Source organism: Mytilus galloprovincialis, chromosome 11 (genome assembly GCF_965363235.1).
Source record: "Mytilus galloprovincialis chromosome 11, xbMytGall1.hap1.1, whole genome shotgun sequence".
Lineage (NCBI taxonomy): Eukaryota > Metazoa > Mollusca > Bivalvia > Mytilida > Mytilidae > Mytilus > Mytilus galloprovincialis.
In genome coordinates this window covers 73237048-73252652 of record NC_134848.1, presented here as the reverse complement: position 1 = coordinate 73252652, position 15605 = coordinate 73237048, and the positions used below count along the sequence as shown (strand labels likewise).

The 15605-nt window shown below is 32.4% G+C and overlaps 1 protein-coding gene and 2 long non-coding RNA genes across 3 annotated transcripts; 1 reads left to right on the top strand and 2 right to left on the bottom strand.

The window, feature by feature from the left end:
* Positions 1 to 20: 20 nt before the first annotated feature.
* Positions 21 to 3113, bottom strand: LOC143052771 (uncharacterized). Its single transcript, XR_012971235.1, has 3 exons — positions 2977 to 3113; positions 1387 to 1463; positions 21 to 89 (listed from the first exon to the last, which is right to left on the bottom strand). It is a non-coding gene; the product is annotated as an uncharacterized LOC143052771 (long non-coding RNA).
* A 2633-nt stretch (positions 3114 to 5746) lies between these two features.
* Positions 5747 to 15315, bottom strand: LOC143052769 (ras-related protein Rab-8A-like). The gene is made up of 7 exons (XM_076225875.1): positions 15061 to 15315; positions 13873 to 13933; positions 12853 to 12913; positions 8632 to 8709; positions 7499 to 7606; positions 6953 to 7072; positions 5747 to 6502 (listed from the first exon to the last, which is right to left on the bottom strand). The coding sequence occupies exons 1-7, from the start codon at positions 15191 to 15193 to the stop codon at positions 6047 to 6049; spliced, it is 1017 nt and encodes a 338-aa protein (XP_076081990.1). The 5' UTR covers positions 15194 to 15315; the 3' UTR covers positions 5747 to 6046.
* Positions 9873 to 11752, top strand: LOC143051375 (uncharacterized). Its single transcript, XR_012970730.1, has 3 exons — positions 9873 to 10006; positions 10804 to 10979; positions 11440 to 11752. It is a non-coding gene; the product is annotated as an uncharacterized LOC143051375 (long non-coding RNA).
* Positions 15316 to 15605: the final 290 nt, after the last annotated feature.

Genomic DNA, 15605 nt, shown 5'->3' with positions numbered 1-15605 from the left:
GATATGAGCGTCACTAAAACGCGCATCTTGCGTACTAAATTATGAGACAGTCTGTTACTTAAATCCGATGCCCTGTTTGCAATGCATATCTGAGAAAAGAAAACTAATGAATATACATATGCTTCACTTTGAATGACATACAAATAGTGTGTTTGTTAAAGTAAAATGAATGAGATGATGAATAAGAACAATTAGACAAATACTTATATGTCTAGCTATTAGATTTGAATGTTTTTTTCTTTTCTTCTTTGACACGATTTTTCACACGGTGGAGCTTAAGCTTACTATATGGTATGGGTTTTGCTCCTTGTAGAAGGTCGTACGTTGAATTGTTGTTGCTTACGTCTACATCCCTTTGACTCTCTGGTGTATAGTTGTGTCGCTTACAATTATTACACGCCTTCTGATTTTTATTAAGTGGATCATTTTCTATAGCTGATCTATAATAAAATTATAAATGTACATGTAAGGAGGTGTGGTATGATTGTCAATGACAAAAACATCCATCAAATTCCAAATGAAGTGGACGTAAGCAATTATAGTCAACCGTACGGCTTTCAACAATGACAAAAATCAATACAGTATAGTTGGTTACGAAAGACCGTAACATGATAAATATAAAACAATTCAATTGAGACAACAAACAGTCTAATTTGTAACATAACAATTTATGAATAACAAATATAAATTTGGTTATAAATAGTATAAAGTAAAATCACAAAAATACTCCGAGGAAAATTCAAAACGTAAAGTTCCTAACCTAATAACAAAAATAAAAAAAAATGGTACAGCTAAGAGCAACAGTAGTATACCGCTGTTCGAAATTCATAAATCGATTGAGGAAAAACAAATTCGGATTACAAACTAAAACTGAGGGAAACACATCAAATATAAGAGGAGAAAAATGACACAACACAAAAACTAAAATGCAACAAACACATAAACGAACTATAATATAACAATGGCCATTTTGAGAAAAATAATGGGTTGAACCTGGTTGTGTGGATAGCCAAACCTCCCGCTTGTGTGGCTATATTAAATATAACATTAAAATGAAAACATTACATGACAGGACTACAATACAAATAAATGGAAGAACATACAGGACAGAGAAACACACAAATAAACAATACAATAGAATATTACAAGCTAATAGTTATTAAAGATACCAGGCATTTTCTTATGTAGAAAATGGTGGACTGAACCTGGTTTTATAGCTAGCTAAACTTCACTTGTATGACAGTCGCATCAAATTCCATTTTATTGACAACGATGTGTGAACAAAACAGACATAGATAAAAATGTCAATAATATTTAAAACAATTCTATTGCGAAAACTGTCAGCCTAATTTATGAATTACAAATATAAAACTGATTGTAACGAACCTCGTGTGATTGACACTCCACAAGAGATTTACATCTATTCAAATCATACTCTTTGTCACAATGGTAGCAAATTATAGCTGAAAGAAACATGCTATCAGATTATAAAAGTATAACACAAATACCGAACATCAAGACAAATTCAGATAGGTGATGTCCATGAAAAAAGACTAAATCAAACGATATCATTTAACGGAACAAGTAAAAAAAAGAGCCATATTCCATGTTATTGGCACTTAAATGTCTGTGATGATGCACTGAATATGTGACAATTACATCAGGTTGATTAAAATTATATTTAATTAGTATTCTCATCCCCCTCTGTAGGTAACTGGCCATTAAGCGTATCCTTGACCGTCCTTCTGCCATCCGTCCGTCCAATTTTCGTTTCCGCACTTTAACTTCAGTTTAACCATTTTTTTCGTGTCAACTTTCTCCATTAAATATGTCTCATCTATTTTTTTAAAACTCATACACTAAAAACCACAACACGTCGACAGAGTTTGATATTAGGTTATAAGTCATTTGGTGTTCAAGAGTAATGCCCCTTTTTAACTTTGAAAAAATGCAACGTTTGAACTAGGGCATTGGTGTCTTCTGACACATTGTTCTTTTTTATTTTTTTGTGTTTTGCTTATAATTAGTTGATAGTCAAGACTTAAAAATGCGTAATATGTCTGAAAATACGGTGACTGCCGAAATGTTTTAATGCACAGTTATGCATTAATCCTCTTTATGCATTTTAAAACATGTGGCATTATTACAACAAACTATAGATACCGGATGGTGCTTATTTCGTATTTGTATTTTTCACAGGCGAAATCGTGGTATTTATACAAATATTTTTGTCATGCAAAAGGGGATATAATAAAATCATAAGGAATGACTGTATTATTTTATCTGTCTATTTGAAACAACCTCGAACGAATTTATTAATTAGTTTGAACCACAATTTTGATGTCATTTCTTCATAGAAAAAAAATCCCTAGTGATTTATTATTTCAGTAGTGTAAGCCTGGGCTGATAAGAGAAAGCCGCTCAATATATCCATTCGTAGTACTAATTTATCGTAAGAATGTGTCCATAGTAGACGGACACCCATCAGCACTATCATTTTATATGTTCAGTGGACCGTGAAAATGATAAAACTCTAATTTGGTATTAAAATTAAAAAGATCGTATCATAAGGAACATGTGTACTAAGTTAAGGTTGATTGGTCTTCAACTTCATCAAAAACTACCTCGACCAAATACTTTAACCTGAAGCGGGACAGTCGGACGAACGGACGGTCGGACGCAGACCAGAAAATAAAATGCCCATAAATGACACATAAAAATCCGTCCGTTCAGAACAAATCTTAATTTAAGTAGCTATAAATAAGTTAGCCCTGTTCCACATACTTTCCTATTTTAACTTTCAACTGTGTAAATGAATTGTGTTTGCATACACCATTGTGACAATGAAACATTTGACGAAATAATTCTGTACGATATCGCCGTAATCAAATATAAATCAATGTCCATTCTGGTAAATTACAAATGGTTCAAAAGAAATAACGTAAACCTATATCCCCTTTTATTTCTATATTTTACCTGTACATACTGGTAAAAATAATACTATCCAACAGTTGAAGAAACCCATTATATAACCTGAAGTTAGGTGCATTGACCTTTTCTATTTATCATGTATCTTGTGATAAGACATTCTTTATCAATAGAACACATGTCGGTCATACAACTGTTTGGTATGATTCTACTTACCTTACATATTAAGAATCAGACATGTAAATCTCACTGCTTTATATACATGATATACTAGTATACTTATTTCAGTTACAAACAATACGAAAACACCGTGTGGGATTTATCGATTTTCAACTTTATTTTTTGGTTGATTGTAAGGTTTCTTTGCATGATGCATTGACGTTTGGTTTTGTTGCATTTGAGTGTTTTTGTTGTCCTCTTATAAATTATGTTTTTACCGTCGGGATTTATACTCTCAATTGATTTATGACATTTTAAAAGCTTTCTACTGCTGTTGTCTTTATTTTTGCTGTTTCGTATGATCTTTTAACTGCACTAGATGTGCACATTCGATAGCTAGCTTCTTATTTCATGTATGAGGCTAAAGTTTTTGAAATCAAAATCATTATACTAATGTTGAAGACATTATGTAAAGCTTTGCGTGAGGAAGATAAAGTCTGTTACTTCAAATAGCATCCGAGTTCGTTCTGCAAATTTCTTACAAATAAAATCCATATGTTCATGAAAGAACTTAAGGATTGGGATAATAGCCTGGTGATACCTGCGGGAACTAACACTAGTGATACCGTCAGAGAATAGCGGTCCACCAGAGCCTGGTGATACCTGCGGGAACTAACACTAGTGATACCGTCAGAGAATATCGGTCCACCAGAGCCTGGTGATACCTGCGGGAACTAACACTAGTGATACCGTCAGAGAATAGCAGTCCACCAGAGCCTGGTGATACCTGCGGGAACTAACACTAGTGATACCGTCAGAGAATAGCGGTCCACCAGAGCCTGATGATACCTGCGGGAACTAACACTAGTGATACCGTCAGAGAATAGCGGTCCACCAGCAGATATACCGTTTCAGTTGTAGTTATAAAATTAAGCGATATCAGTGTTACTGCACCAGATGCACATTTGGACTACTTAATAATGTTCGAAGCTAAATAATTTTAAAATCCAAAATAAATTAGGCAGCACGAACCTTATACAAAATTAGTAATCAATTCTGATGTCTATGCATTTCTACCATTTACGTTTCGTCATTGATGTTCCACGCCAAACAATTAAAACAATCTATATAAATGAAGAGATGTGGTATAAGTTCCTATGAGACAAATACTCATCCAAGATTCAATGTATTAAAAGTTAACAATTATAGGTCAATGAATGGCCTTCAAAACGGAGCCTTGGTTTATACCGATCAGCACTCAATAAATGACCCCAAAAGGACTAGTGTAAACAATTCAAACAGGAAACCAACAGTCTAGGGTATCTTTCTATGTTGGGATGTTACACTATTGTTTCAGGTAAGGGGGAAAGTTCGTACCTTTTAAAATGTTTAAACACGCTGTATGTGTTTGCACATGTCCTAAGTCAGGAACCTCATGTTTAGTGGTTGTCGTGTGTTGATTTTTGTTTATAAGTGTTTCTCGTTTATTTACATAGATTAGACCGTTGGTTTTCCTGTTTTAATTGTTTAATATTAGTCCTTGTGTGTCCCTTTATAGTTTGCTGTTCGGCGTGAGCCATCGCACCGTGTTGAAGGCCGTACTTTTACCTAATTTATGGTTTACTTTTACATATTGTTACTTGGATGGAGACTTTGTCTCCTTGGCACTAATACCACATCGTCTTATATCTATAATCTATATAAAAAACGACAACCGAGAGTCATTTATTAACACCACACAACAACAACCGAAAAACAGGCTCCTGATTATAATATAGATTAGGTAACACTTTAGGCCTTTTCACAACTGAGGATGAACTTAGTTGCCTGGTAATTGTGACGCTCAAGGCAAATCAATTTATATTATTGATAGAGATAATGCAGACAATTTTATTGATACAAGAAATGCAACTCTTACCCTATCAAAAACTAGGGATGGACTCGAACGCCTGAAAACTAAACACTTTTGAGCGATCTCGAAATACCACCATAGATTAGTGAAACTCATACACTTAGCAATGGTAAACAGTTAAGGTTCAAAACGTGACTTCAGACTAGTTACTCCTTTTGAACTCCGTTAATAAGACCTGTCCTGAGACTAGCAAATTTGTCAATGTATATCGCAACTTAAATTATTTCAATGCATTAAGTAAATTCAATGTAACAAACGCGTTATCTTCAGAATAATACCCAGCAAACTGTTGTAGCAAGGACCATACATAATTAATATTACCGCTTGTATAAAAAAAACAATGGTGTCTTAAGGGAGTTCGATTCTCATTTTCAAAGTAATTAACTTTTCAAAACACTAGTTTATATAGATAGGGGATTAATAATTGAATCCAAGGAGCAATAAAAATATATAGGTCACCGTGCTTGTTTTCTAGATAAAAGCCATTGAAATTTTGGCGGGAAAATATTCTCTCTTGATTTTTCATAGCTTTATCATTGACAAGTTGAAGTTCTCAAAAACTGTTAAAAAGTAATTAAAATTTTAAAAGACTTTTACAGATGGCTTATCATTATACATGTAAAAGATTAACAAAAAGAAAAATGGGGGTCACCGGGCAAATTTTTTTAATGCATTCAAATGGATAAAACCAGAGGATTCCGAAAATCTGACAAAACATCTAAAACATGACAAGCCAGCTTCCTTAAGCAAGTTAATTTTTTTCTTTCTCTAGACAAAATTACAAAAAGTATTGAGCATGTTAATTATACGCTTATCAAATACAATTTATATAAACCTATAAATTATATTTCAAATTAAGTTTGAGAGAAGTCAACATGATCACCAATGCCACTAGAAATAATTTAATAATGAACACATTCATACAATAAAATGTTAAACAGTGGTCTTCGGCATAGTGTCAAAACAGCACCTTTCTTTCTCATCGACTGTTCGATACTTTGCTTTGGCTTCAGAAATGAGTCACTGTATAATAATGCTTCTGAAGTATCACAATATAGCACAACTATGTTCATGTCTTGATGTGTGGCCGTAACTGCTGTCACTTTCTCTCTTAGAACTATTTTGTTTCCGCCTGAAAAGTTTCCGCCAAAGGAATCCTAGTGTCTTTTTCTTCTTTTTCCTTTTATTTTTATTTGTAGTTTTAATGATTCGTAATTTTCTCTTTGTTAATTTGAGTCCCCGAGATTTTTTCTTTATTTTCCCATTTTTTTGTTGATTATGTTCCTCACAGTTTGTGATTTCATTTTCTAAGAGATGACCATTTGAATGTTCTGTTGCTGCACATGGAGATGTCAATAACTTATCTTTTTTCGATTTATTGTTATCTTGTTTGTTCGTTTTCTCTTTCTTTTTCTTCTTTTTCTTTTTCGAATTGTCATTTTGCTTCCGCTTTTCTTCCATTATTTCTGGCGGTCGTAACATGTATGGATGATAACTTTTCATCTGTTAAAAATAAAAGTTCGAAAATACCATAATGAACTTTTATTATATGATCAAATAGTTAATATAAAGAGAATATCTACCGTATATTTGACATGTAATGTTGTGATTTTTACCATAAAGCGTGTGTTTCGGCTAGCCACAAAACCAGGTTCCACCTACCATTGTTTACCAAGTCAGGAATATGACAGTTGTTATCTAATCATGCTTTTTGTTCGTTTCTATATATGTTGCAGTGTCGTTTGTTTTTTGTTGCACTTCAGTGCTTCTGTTGTTTCGTTATTTTTCTTTTATAGTTGGTATGTCTCCCTCAGTTTTAGTTTGTAACCCGGATTTGTTTTCTTTCAATCTATTTATGACTTTTGAACAGCGTTATACTTCTGGTGCCTCTATTTACCATGATGAAATCATAAACATAAAAAAAATACAAACTATAAGTAAAAATATTCTTACCACTTTAGGATCAAATGTTTCAGTAACATACTGAGCCAGTCTTTTAAACATCATGAACACATTTTCATTCTTTTTGGCACTGGTTTCTATGAAGTCAAACGCCAGTATTTTCGTTGCTAGCTATAAAATATGAAACAAACTTTACTGCTTTTGCTTGTGAATCATTTCAGCTTTTTATTTAATTTTTGTGTTAGTTTTCTATGCAGTCTTTTGTGGAAATAATTTTCTATTTTCTTTTATGCCATGGTGTCGGTAATCGGTCCTTTTTGCACTTTGATTTCAACATACATTTGTGCATGCTGACTTGATTTTGTGTCGTTACGTTACTGTCTCATTAACGTATTCCTAAAATCTCAACACAGTTATATTCGAGTACTGGTTTATAAAGTACTTCGAGTTTGTTTCCAGTAACAGTTGAATGATTTCTTTGCGCACTCTTTTACGTACCTTTTCATATTCTACTATTTGAAGTTAAAGGGTGAGAGTTTGAACCGTAGGAAAATGGTTTCAGATCTTATTCAAGTGTTTGTTCTAAACTGTACCCACCTCTTTGCCTTCTTCTTCCTCTATTTGTCTGTCTTTTTCTAGATCTGATTTGTTCCCCACTAATATGATCGGTACGGTATCATATTGATTCTTACTATTGGTTATTCCCTGAAAATTGAGAAAATCATATTTATCATACACAATGTTAAGGAATTGGTCAGAAATATATTAAATAAATGTGATACATAGTATAAGGGGTATTAGCTGTCAAATTCATTTTCACTGATTTGTTTTGATTTGATAGTGGCTTGCTAAAAGTGAATTATTATTTCACGTTTTCACTGTCATTACATTTGAGCGTTGTGATGTTACATTTGAGCGTATTACCATTACATTTAGCGCATTGCCGTTACATTTGTGCGCATTTACATTACTTTTGAGCACAATACTGTTACATTTGAGCGCATTACCATTACATTTAGCGCTTTACCATTACATTTGAGCGCATTATCATTACATTTAGCATATTCCCATTACATTTGAGCGCAGAAATTATTACAAATACAATGATTTTAGCTTAATATATATATATATAGATAGATATAGGAAGATGTGGTGTGAGTGCCAATGAGACAACTCTCCATACAAATAACAATTTAAAAAGTAAACCATTATAGGTTAAAGTACGGCCTTCAACACGGAGCCTTAGCTCACACCGAACAACAAGCTATAAAGGGCCCCAAAATTACTAGTGTAAAACCATTCAAACGGGAAAACCAACGGTCTAATCTATATTAATTATAGGTTAATTATTTAAAAAAAATTAACTTATAAAATTGAGAATGGAAATGGGAAATGTGACAAAGAGACAACAACCCGACCATAGAAAAAAACAAAAGCAGAAGGTCACCAACAGGTGTTCAATGTAGCAAGAAATTACCCCACCCGGAGGCGTCCTTCAGCTGGCCCCTAAACAATTATATACTAGTTCAGTGATAATGAACTATGTATTGTTAATGATGTGCACCGTGCAAATAGGGTGTATCTCCTAATGAAGAAGACAAAGAAGAAGATGGAGCATGGGTCAATTTTCTGTTATTACGTGCAGTTTTCAAATATACATGTGTCTTCAAGTCATACTAGAGTTGTCTCACCGGCACTCATACAACATTCTCTTATTTCTATCTACTTACTTTGTTTACACTGTCGACCCAAAACGATAAATGTGTGAATGATTTCCTGTCTGTGATATCATAAACCAATACTATACCCTGCAATAAACATGATAAATAATGATAAATTATACATGAAAAAATAACCTTTGGAATTGAAAAAATAATAAAGAAAACATTTAGAGTATACATAAAGGAAGGACATATTTCGCTCCGATCTTTATACGATTATATTATTTTTTTTAAATTAATTACTTTATGTTTTTTTCTGGTGCCATTGCATCATTGATCAATGTTATATTTTATACTGTTGAATGGTTGACTACGTGGGAGGTTTGTGTACACATTTGTATATCTTCTAAGTTTGGCTATCTGAATCATGAGTTGTTCATTGTTATTTGAAAGTTCGTTTTAATGAGTTTGGTTTTGGTGGTTAGGGTCTGTTATACTCTCTAATATTTTTGACGGTTCCTCTTATTAATTTTATCCCAGTCAACAGACTAACAGTGGGCCAACGTTGGCAAATTGTCGGCCCGTTGGTCGACCGTTGGTGTTGGCTGCACAACATTGGCCCAACGTTGACAAATTGTCGGTCCGTTGGTCGCAAGTTTATGTTGGCTGCACAACATTGGCCCAACGTTGGCAAATTGTCGGTACGTTGGTCGCAAGTTGGGGTTGGCTGCACAACATTGGCCCAACGTTGGTCTGTTGTTGTAAATCCGTATCATTATCTCATGTTGGTTATGAAAAATCGGGCAAATGTTGGCATTATGTTAGTAGCAACATAGGGCCGATATGAAATTTTGTTTATAAAAATTGATTATGAAATATTTTACGCTTTATTTCTCTTGGGAGGCGGATAATTTCGATTGCTGCATGCTTTATGAAAAGTTAATGTTATACCGAAAGTGTTCATCAACTGAAATTACATTTACAACTCTATGTTGGGCCAATGCTGGGCCAACGTTGATCATATATTATACTATATATATGTATAAGCCAGATAAAATTTATACTGGAATATCATTACTGTAATAAAAAAAATGTATATCGTAAACATAGATTGCCTGGTTAAAAGTTTAAATTTATTGCAATCATTATTTATAATAACTTTATTCATTAAACTTTGTGAAACATAATAGTTTAGCAATTATATGCAGAGTGAAATTTGATACAGCCAGTCTGTTATTCAAGCTTATTCTGATAAGGTTGACCATATGTTCGACAAATTTCAAAAACAGTTGCTATGGTAATTAATTTTATAAGAAATCTGAATGTAATGGGATGGTCACTTTTGTGGTTATTTCCTGTTGTGTATTTGTAAGGAAGCAGTAAAACGAAGAAAACAAAAGAGAAAATCATATCATCTGAGGTTCAAAGAGAAAGAAAGTAACATGTAAGTTGTAACTTTAAAAATCTGATATATATATATACGATTAATAATGACAAATACAATATCAATTTTTAATCTGAAGGATGTTGTTAAAAATTAAAACATATATTAATTTCTATCCGATGTTGATCTTGAAGTTTATACGTTTCGGGAGAAATATTTTCTTGATTTTAAATCATTTCAATCCTATTAATCATAATGAAATATTTGCCATTATGAACATTAGTATCTTCAAACAAATTGTAAATTACCAATATTTTAATAGTTTTTTTTTTCTAAAATCTATAACCATGATAACGATAACATTTATGACCAGTACTGAAGTTAATGGAAAAATTCTGTCTTAAGATGTACCTTATTCCGTCATGTTTCAGAAATGTGGTATAATGATTTCTACTTCATTGAAATATAAATGAATTTGTTAGTTTTATTGTATTTCTAAATCGCATGCAAACATATACGATATATTTGTGAAAACCTGATCATATACACACTTGCATGTGTAACAGTGCATTAGATATCAAATATAGAGTATTTATTTCTTGATCTTATTTAAAAATCTTATCTAAATTCATTGCAAGAATATGTTGTTATTTGTATATAATAATACGGACTCTGTTGAATTTATAGTGTTTTGTCCTCGGCAAAACTTTTGCAAAACAAAACCGGGAGGTGCGGTAAAAAAATATACCACACAGACGGATATTTATAAAAGAAAAAGACTATAAATTAGTGTCGGAATTACTTGAAGTAGCTTTACTTTTTAATATTCAATTTTACATTTTAATATAAATTTATAGGTCAGGTATTTGAGTACTACAGAAGACAAAATAAATCAGAGTGCAAAAGGAAAAAAAAAAGAGAACTAGGAATAATAAGAATTATTGACAACATCCTGGCTAGAAAATGCATGGGAATGGAGATTGGGGAAATGCATTCTACCATTTGATAGCCCAGAATGAATAACTTTAAGAAAGTAAGTTAACATAATAGCCATCCTTTATGCTACATCGGATTCGAATTTCACAGATATATATGCATAACATGTTTAATACTACCTTTAATGCTAGTGTTTTAAGTTTTGACTATGTATTTTTTTCAACTAGTTTTATTTATTTACTTATACTTAGAACATTTTTTGACAAAGTTTCCTGTAACCATTTCTACACTCAAGTGTCCTGCTTAACCTACCTAGCTTGGTGAAGTCTAGCTATTATGGTAAAGCATGCAATATGCTTTTTACCTTGGCTGGTATAGGCTAGGGAAAATATTAAAAAAAGATTATTTTTTCTAACTATTGTACAAAAATGTATTGTGCCAGGACACCAGAAACAATGTATTTTTTTATTTTTTTTTTTATTTTTTTAATAGGAGGATTTAACATTTTCAAAATATACATACATTGAGTACTCATTTTATTCATTACTTTATTACAGAGTCAGTGAAATAACTTTTATGAAGATATGCTAAACTGGATAAAGGATTTAACATAAGACGGAGCCAGAAATAGTGACAAAACAAAGTGTAGCAGAAAACAAAAGGAAAACTCTTGTGAATAAAAACCATGTTGGAATACAGAACTAGAAAAATAGCTGTATGAAATGAATTAGCAATGCCTTCATACAGAGCTTTGATATTTCTACATAAACTGTAATGATATTATGCAAACGGGATAAATGAATCATCATGAATAGACTTTATAATTTTCATTCTAGATCTGATTTAGCAACGTATAGATACAAAACATATTTTTTTTAAACTGTTTGTCTATAGCTAATAATAAATTATATTTAATCATACCTTTGTATTTACATTATTTAAGAAAATTGGGTAACATGGATATGTTGATTGAATTCATTAAAGTTTGGGTAAAATTCAGAAGTACAACTCCTGGAGAGACTGATTGGTTGTTGGTTACTGAAACATCCATTGGCAAATATTTCATGCATGTTCAGGAAGATGGAGAGAAAGTGGCAAAATACAAATTTTTCGGGTAGTATGTAAGACACAACATGGTATAGTGGATATGAAAAACGCAATAATTGCAACATTTAAAAAAGTAATAGTTTCGCCATTTTGAACTGATTTTAGTTTCCTTCATATGGATAAAAAGGTTTATAGATTGAACCAACGGAGTTCCAACGTTTGCTAACAGTTTGTATTACTACGTTGGCCTAACGTTTGTTCAACATCAGCAAGTATTATTCCATCATTGGACCAACGTTGGGCCAATGTATTGTATAAAACCTTACAACGTTGTGCCAACGTTTAGCCATCACGTTGGGCCAACATAGGGCCACTTTGCACTTATACATTGGGCCAACGTTTAAAAATAACGTTGGGCCAATGAATGTAGATACGTTGGGCCAACGTACCAATGTTGTCTGGGATGTATTAATGTTTTTTTGTGTAGTATCGAAGCGTAGTTAACGTATATCAATGTACACAAGTAAGAACACCATCATACGGGGTTAGAAAATTTACTTGTATTAAGAACACGGACGTGGGGTACGTAACTGTATTTGATAAAAAATACACTCTCTTTGAATAAGAATGTGTATGTTATTATTAATAAATGGACTACCATTTGATATTTTGTGGCTGAGAAGGGCAGCAGGATTTATCTTCGGATTGATAATTTATTTTAAACTTTTGCTTTATATGTATTCAAATCCCCCCTTTTTTTAACACATTAGTTCCCTGCATTCTGTGTTGCAGAACACTAATTTTCATCCTGTCTTGTGCTTAATTATTCATTTTCAGTTCTTCCCGGTCTATATTTTCTAAATCCTTCGGCCCTCACGGGAAAATCAAATGGTATTCCCTTAAATGATTGATTAAAACTGTACCTGTACTCCTCTATAGTGCTTCCTCGTGACGGAATGAAATCTCTGTTGACCAGCTGTATCCCTGAATAAAAAAAATAACTAATACAATTTTTCACAATTCGCCGTTTCAGAATCTAATGCATCCTGGGTACTATTTTCAAGAGTGTACACCAAAACGTCGTTTAAAAATGTCATAAACAATGGAAATTTAACCAATGACGTGACGTTATTTTCATTTTGGGGTACGAACAATGAAGTTACCCATGATGCTTTAGTTTCTGAAACGGCCAACTACTAGTAATCAAACGGGTGTGTCGATATGGTATTCTGTTTGTTTTCATGTAACTTTTCTAATATGTTTTCCGATTTTATTATTGTTTTCTTCAAAAAGATACAATGTTTAGATGTATTTTACCAATGTTATATATAAAGTAAAACCACAAAAGTACTGAACTCCGTGGTAAATTCAAAACGGAATCCATAATCAAATGGCGAAAATACCGAAAGCTCAAACACATCAAACGAATGGATAACAGATATCATATAATAAGCTATCATATATAAGGTTGTTTTTTTTTATATATTTTAAATGTCAAACAAGCATCTAGTATTACATGTATATATAAACTTCCTTCACCTTCAAGCTTCTAAAACCGTCACTTCTTTCTGTAATCAATCGTGCATTTCAAATATGAAATTTGATTTTTTTGTGTGATCTAAGGTTGTGGCTAACATGCATTTAATAAGACTTGTATTTCACACCATTAGCTAGTAAAAACTTATTTTACATGAACTCCTTCACCAAAAGATCATTATTCTTCGTATATTGATGGGTTAAGTAATTTCATCGGACTATTATTCCAATTACGCAAAGTGGCAAGCGTGTAGTCACGAATGTTGGCATATCATAATGATTATTTTTTTCTCATTGCCATAAAAGTTGTAATAAACAGAATTTATCATTGCAGGTCTCCAAACAACGTCTAAAAAGGATATACTATTAAATAATTATTGATAAACAAAGCACTATAAGCCACTCACCATACATTTAGTTTGACAACAGCACCATCCACTTCAAACGTTCTTCGAACAAAGTCAATACCTTAAAATGTCAATTAATACAGCATTAGTATACAAGCTTATAAATCCCAAATATGATGATGGTTTTTAGACGGATAGTTGTAAATAATTCGCTGGGGCAAGTTACAGGAATACAAAATTACTATAGTTAACCCAATAGTTGACTTCGGATAACAGATAAGTTTTTTTTATTCAGGGATGTATAAATACTGCCACGTCCGTTCGGACTGGGGATATAAATGGTATGCCTCTTATAAGGAACGTGCATTGTACTCTCACGTATATAAATAATTCATTGTAGCAACTCTTTTCTAAAGGGGCATGTTGCAGGGTAACAGTTTTGTCCTATTGAACTCAATATCCAATTATTTTAAGTGGCAGTATAGATTGACCAGCATTCACCTTAGTTGATCAATTTTGCATAAGCTAATGTACATGTATTTATTTCAAATCTTATCACGTTCTAATGCATGAAATATTTGCCACTGAAAGTTAAGCAAACAGTAATACAGCAAGAAGTCAAATTTTTCATTCAATTACTTTTTAATGTGGTACATTACAAATCTGTGAATCCTACAATAATCTTATAATAGAAATAGACTACTTGCAAGAAATGAATATAGGCAGTAGTGGCTCAAAATGTCTCGGGGGGGGGGGGGAGGTTGGAATACCTTATTGGACGATAACTACTTTTGAATGGGAACATATGGTTGGAACCTATCTTTTTCAAAAATAACTGGATCCTCCCGGATCCCCCGATAGGTGCTCCTTCCACAAATCTGATGATCAGACGTTAACTCACTAGCACATATAAAAATTGCATCCAACCAAGTTTGTTTACCTCAACTATTGTATTTATATTTATATTGTATATTTCTCTGTAATATTGTATTTGGATTTTAGAGAATAAAGTATCTATCTATCTATTTACAGTTTTCCAAGAAGTGGCTAGTTATATAACTTAGGCATAATATTTATAGTAACAAAATTACTGTTAGTCTGACTTATTAGTTTACAGTTTCAAAATGTGCTATTGAACTACTACATGTATGTCTTTGTTTTTTGCTACATATACGTGTCTAACAATCAATTATTAATTTATTATATTATTTCTGTATATCAAATTACTTATTAATATAAAATACTTACCAACAGTCGGGAGAGTCTTATTGACGAAATCTTTCCCCGTTAAAGTTCTTAATATAGAAGATTTTCCAACAGTTGTATCCCCTAATACTAGAATCTTATAGGTGGCAGCACAGTCAGAATCAGTTAATGGCATAGTTTAGTAACACAAATAACACACTAAGTTTCTGTCTGATTTTTAAAAAGTTACATTGTAATAACGATTATTTTGCTTTTATTAACTTTATTTCCTTTGTATCCTGTTTATTTGTCTTCTCACAGATCTGCAAAATAACGAAAAGAAATTTTATACATCTGAAAGTCAGTGGATTGTTACTTAGTTTACTCCTTAACTTTTCTAGAATAGCATTATACAAATATAGCCTTTGTATGAGGTCGATACAAAGATATATTGACCTGAAAGAAGTATATTGACTGAGGACGAAGTCCGAGGTCGTTATACTTCTTTGGGTCGATATATCCTGTATTGACCTCATACAAAGGCTATATTTGTTATATTATTAATTTCCGACCATGTTTGTATCAGAATCGTCATTTGATTATGTTGG

Bases quoted from the DNA above. Each gene is read 5' to 3' on its own strand.
- LOC143052769 (XM_076225875.1), bottom strand. From the start codon at position 15,193: ATGCCATTAACTGATTCTGACTGTGCTGCCACCTATAAGATTCTAGTA. The intron at 13,934-15,060 runs GTAAGTATTTTA...TGACATTTTAAG, and splicing joins TAAGACTCTCCCGACTGTTG to GTATTGACTTTGTTCGAAGA. The intron at 12,914-13,872 runs GTGAGTGGCTTA...TTTTTTATTCAG, and splicing joins GTTGTCAAACTAAATGTATG to GGATACAGCTGGTCAACAGA.